General features: G+C 36.1%; 1 protein-coding gene across 1 annotated transcript; it reads right to left on the reverse strand.

Moving 5' to 3' along the window:
• Nucleotides 1–971: 971 nt before the first annotated feature.
• Nucleotides 972–4,107, reverse strand: LOC113681735 (uncharacterized). The gene is made up of 3 exons (XM_089214370.1): nucleotides 3,633–4,107; nucleotides 2,346–2,736; nucleotides 972–1,465 (listed from the first exon to the last, which is right to left on the reverse strand). Exons 1-3 carry the CDS (start codon nucleotides 3,921–3,923, stop codon nucleotides 1,101–1,103), a joined length of 1,047 nt encoding a protein of 348 aa, XP_089070496.1. The 5' UTR covers nucleotides 3,924–4,107; the 3' UTR covers nucleotides 972–1,100.
• Between the last annotated feature and the right edge of the window lie 1,193 nt (nucleotides 4,108–5,300).

Below are 5,300 nucleotides of genomic sequence, written 5' to 3' on the forward strand. Positions count from 1 at the left end.
TTGAGATTTTGTGTTAAAACGGCAAAACATTAGCCAGGAACAAAATGTAACATTTTTATCTTTTATTACTTTTTCAGTACTAATTAGAGGCACTTCATTTTCACTTAAAAACAAATTCAATTTGTTAAAATGAATTGAAACTATACATTAACAAGCCACTGAATATTGCTTAGCAGATGCTCCATCTCCATATTCATTTGCTATGTGAACATAGATTTGTAAACAATATGCAGCACTATTCAGCATAAGAATCATGGCATCTCTTTAAAGACATCAAAGGGGGATGTTAAACATTTCATGCGATGTATTTAATTCCAGACCATTTCATGGCCAACTGTGCACCAGTAAATTAATAATGTTGGGTCACAAGCTCTTACTAACTAAACCTACTACAAAAAAATGTCTTTTTCCTTATTAATAATTTTTTACTATTGCTACTCCAAATAAATGTCAAGCACTAAAAATTTTTGCACAACTTAGTGGCTGAAGGGCAGGGGGATGAGGACTAGAAGCCCCTTGCTCAAAGTGGTCATTAAATTGTCTTAGTAAATGTCAATTTTTATAATACTACTGGACTTGAGTAAAATTAAGGACTTTTTTTCCAGAAAAAAGTGTTTTTATGGTATTGCACTACAACCAACTAAAATTCATTGAAAATCTTAATTATGATTGGTAGACTTCTGATGGTGTTCCAACAATAGAAACATTTAAAACCTTGACAAATATAAAAGCAAAGGACCTTATCTCAATGACAATCTACCATCATGGCACTTTTAATATTTTAGAAATAACAGAAAAAAGATTATGGCTGAATTACCGCTAAAAGCCAACATAAGAGGCTCCAAATGTCAGGATTTTGAATTGTTGACTCATCATCTGGACTTTCATCTTTTTTGAAAAAAGTACATTGACAACTTCAACTTTATTTATAAGACTAGAGGTACCTTAACATATAAAAAAAGATGAACACACTTTTCCTGATACTAAAACAAAACTAGTGGTACTAGTAAAGAAGTAGGCATTGTTTTATAGTAAATGTATGTGCTAAATGCACACTCTTAAACACTACAAGAAAACTCCATGTTCATGTATTTAACAAGTTATGTTAATTTGAGAGAATAACCTTTATCACCCAATTTTTCCATAACATCCATCCCAATCAGCAGATCAGTGGGTGGAGCAACAGCACCAACTAAGGCATTAACATTAAATTTCTGCCCTCTTATAATAATTTTAATTGGTACTGTGCAACACGGCAGAATTGTACCTCCTGGTATTGTGACCTTCTTCTTCTTCGTGTCATCAAGTTTCAGATCCAAACTATCTACCAGTTTATTGGAAATGGCAGTCCCTACTGTATTTCCAGTATCAAATGTGACATTTCCTGGGACCCAAGAGAGATATCCAGCCTTGTCCTCAATTTTAACGGGTTCCTCGTCAATTGAGATCTCCTTGGGCTTCAGCCCTAAAAGAGAAACAATAAAAGAATATACACTTTGTACTTTAACAAAACAAAGTCATGTAGATAGGTTACCCAGCCATATCAAGGTAGGGAAAAACTAGAGAAACCTTTTCAATCACCGAATAGGCATAGGGTGAGAAGTGCTCTCATTAGCACTCAGTAAGTGATCATCTTCTTTTATTTAAACATAAAAAGTGACTGACTCTTCAATAAAAAAAGATGATGACTTCAACAGCTCTAAGTTTGTCAGGGTCTCCTAAAGACTCCACCCAGAAAGCCAAGGACAGACATCAACAAAGATAAGCCTGAAAAGGATGATACCTTAGCAATCATGAAATGTATAAAGTTTAGATCAACAAAACTTGATCTGCCCATATCACTTTAAATGGATAATGGGAGAAAGGAGTATGAACAACCTTCTTGATGGAATAATTTCCTAGAACTAGGCCCTCTGTAAAAATTATTTCATACATCATTAGAAACAATGTTACATGTATATCAACATTTACATTCTACATTTGGAAAAAAAGGAAAAGTTTGATTCATCATATAATATGACCTTTAGTGCTTTAGCCACAAACAATTACTTTTCTAAAACATGGTATGAAGGAGCCATTTTAAAACACTTTTTAGGTGTAGTAGCTGCCCTCTCAAGGAAAATATATGCTTCTAGAGTACCTTGAGCAACATAAAATTCAATCAATAGCAGCAAATAGGTAGCTAAAGAAAGCTAACAATTCACAAGGAAACTAGTGGTTAGGCAAGCTGGCACACGGTAATTAATCAATAACTTTCCTAAAAGTTTTCATGGGTTCATTGATGGATTACATTTAAGTATTACATATTATATGTTAATACTATTTACAATAAACACAACACTTACTAAGAATAAGGCCCTCGCAAACAGCCTGATAAGTAGGGCTCCTCACTTCACTTTCAGGTTCCCTCATATTCACAAGAGCCACCTCTCCAACATCATCATCATCATTACTCACACTGAGTTGCAGTCTGACAGGTGCAGTGGTGAGCACAAGATTTTCTCTACAATTTAGTCTTAGGTTCACATGCTCGCCAAGTTTTGTTCTAAATATTATTCTCTCATTTGCAATGGTACCATATTTCAAGCTGATGAGGCACAAGGATTGCCTAGGTTTGCAATTTTGGTAGATCCCTTTTGAACCCTTAGGTGCTATATTTGCCTCAGAAAATGCATCTTTTATGCCTCTATGAGCACCATCATCAAAGCTTAGGTCCATGAGGATCTTATCTGTATCCTGTAAAGAAAACAAAATAGCTCAATGAATGCCTTAGTTGTCCATAAGCATACATATTCACAAAAATTGTATGAGTACAAAAATCAGATCTTAAGTTATGCACAGACTCATCCTACATGTAGTTTTTTCCACAAATCACTTAAACTACCTAATTACTTATGGGAAAAATGATAAAGATAAAAATAATGGTAATATTTGGACATGAGTTAGAATATAGATTGTAAGAATGAATCTCTAATTTTGATGGAATTACTGCTTCAATCTTACTATTGGAATTCAAACTAATTATTCATATTTCACACAGGTTTGCTTAGGAAAAGAAATTGGAGTTTGTTTTTTACTTTTTTCTTTAGTGGCTATAAATACCAGCAAGATTTCCATGAAACCCTGCACTCCATTATGAATAAATTTTTTTGATAAAATTACCTTTAGGACTAAGGCTTTGTTTAAGCTTAGCATGGGGTTAGACGCTTTCTTTTCCATATTCCCATTGAATTTCTTTCAAATAGTTAGACTGTGAGTGAGTATTGGTTTTCTCATGTAAGATGTTTTTGTGTAAACAAGGTGTACAATCAATTGAGTAAAATCAAGGTTCAGCGTCTCCATTTTATTGTTGCAATTTTTATCCATTTTATTGTTGCAATTTTTACTCATTGGGAAAGCATCCAAAATGTTCATTTGAGTCTTTCTAGCCTTACAGTGTGCTTATAATGATTATCTTCTGCTGATTTCAGAACTAATCACGCTGAAATTTTCCCAATATCCCTATAATCTTGGATAAAACTTCCACGTTTGAGCTATTAATCACAGAGTGTATACGAGAAACCCCCTCCAAATTGTAATTATGAGTACCGCTCTGAATACCACAACGCCAGTCTGCTCAGCCAACTCTTTACCTGTCGTCGACGCTTTGTGTTCTTTCGAAAGAGATAAAAATCTCCGACTTGCATATATCTGACCATTGAACCGAAACTAATTTTTTCTTCTTCGACTTCTTCGTTCTTCCAGAGGTATTTAAAAGCGCTCTTGGCTAAACGAAAAGGTTCACCCACGCCGCAGCCATCTTCATCGATCTCTCTGGCAAAAATGGATGTGTTACCTCTACTTTGGGCCTTGGCAATACATATAACGACGCACAAACCTTCTTCAGTGTTTTCTAAAGAAACGGTAGCCGCCCTAACCATCATTTTTGAAACAAGAAAACTTACTTTACATACGCCTCTATAGCCGCTTTTCCTTTCCGAAAAAAAAAAGTTGAAAATACCGCTCACTGCATAAAATCTTGTAGATTGGTAAAAATGGATCACGTGGTTACTATCTGGTGTGGCAGTTAACTCGTGTACGCAGACACAAATAGTTACTCGACTGGTAAAGATACGTCATACCCCACTGCACAATATTAAGGCTCCCCTATATGAGGCTATTCTGTCCAAATACAAAAATATTTATATAATAAATTACAATGGGTAAAAGAATATTTACATCTGTTGCGAAGAAAAAAGACAAAAAATAAATAATAATAATAATAATGATGATGATAAAGTGGGCCACCTTCCTTTTAAATCTTAAAATATCGTTTGTGCTTCGAATGTTTCCTGGAAGGAGGTTGTATTCTTTTGCCCCGCGAAAGGCGAAAGAGCGTTGACCAGTTGATAATCTGCTTTTAGGTAGGTTTAACTGTGACATATTTCTAGTGTTGCGTCCCGACACTTTAAATCTGTCATGAAATAAACTACAAAGATAAGGTGGTGCTTGCTTTGTTCTACACTTATGGACCATGGTAACGGTATTTAATTGAAGTTTTTGGCGGACGCTTAACCAACCAAGCCGGGAATTTGCGCGCAGCAGAGACATGATCAAATTTTTTTATACCTAGGATTATTCTGCAAGCGAAGTTCTGAATGAGTTGGAGCTTAGAAATATTTTGCCGGAGGTATTACCCCAAACAGTAGAACAATAGAAAAGCTTGCTGAAAACAAGAGGATTAATAATTAAAGTAAGATTTTTGTTGTCCAAAAGATGTTTGATTCTATTGATACCACGTAAATTATAGAGGCAGCTTGAGGACAGTTTAGATACGTGGTCATCAAAGGTTACGGCAGAGTCGATCCAGACCCCAAAGTCTTTTACAACAGGAGAGAGCTTAATATTCTTCCCCAATAGAACTACATGAGGTAGAGATAAGTTTCGCGTTAGTTGTGGTACGCCAACTACAAGGAGCTTAGTTTTGTTTGGGTTGATTAACAGAGAGTTTAGTGAGCACCACTTTGCGATCTCGCAGGGATCACTATTGAGGTCAGGAATGGCAACACTGACGTCTGACGGGAGAAGAGCCAAAAGCAGCTTGGTGTCGTCTACATAGCCCATGGCTTCGCACTTCTTCGGAACAGAGAGGAGGTCGTTGACGTACAACGTGAACAAAGCTGGACCGAGAATGAACCCTTGAGCCACACCTACTGTCAGAGGGAGGGGGTCAGATAGGGCACTACCGATCCTGACAACTTGCTTGCGTGATGATAGTTAACTCTTTAAACCAGGCTAAAGAGGGGTCAGACACATCCAGT

The sequence above is a fragment of the Pocillopora damicornis genome, chromosome 8 (genome assembly GCF_964200805.1).
Source record: "Pocillopora damicornis chromosome 8, jaPocDami1.2, whole genome shotgun sequence".
Classification (NCBI taxonomy): domain Eukaryota; kingdom Metazoa; phylum Cnidaria; class Anthozoa; order Scleractinia; family Pocilloporidae; genus Pocillopora; species Pocillopora damicornis.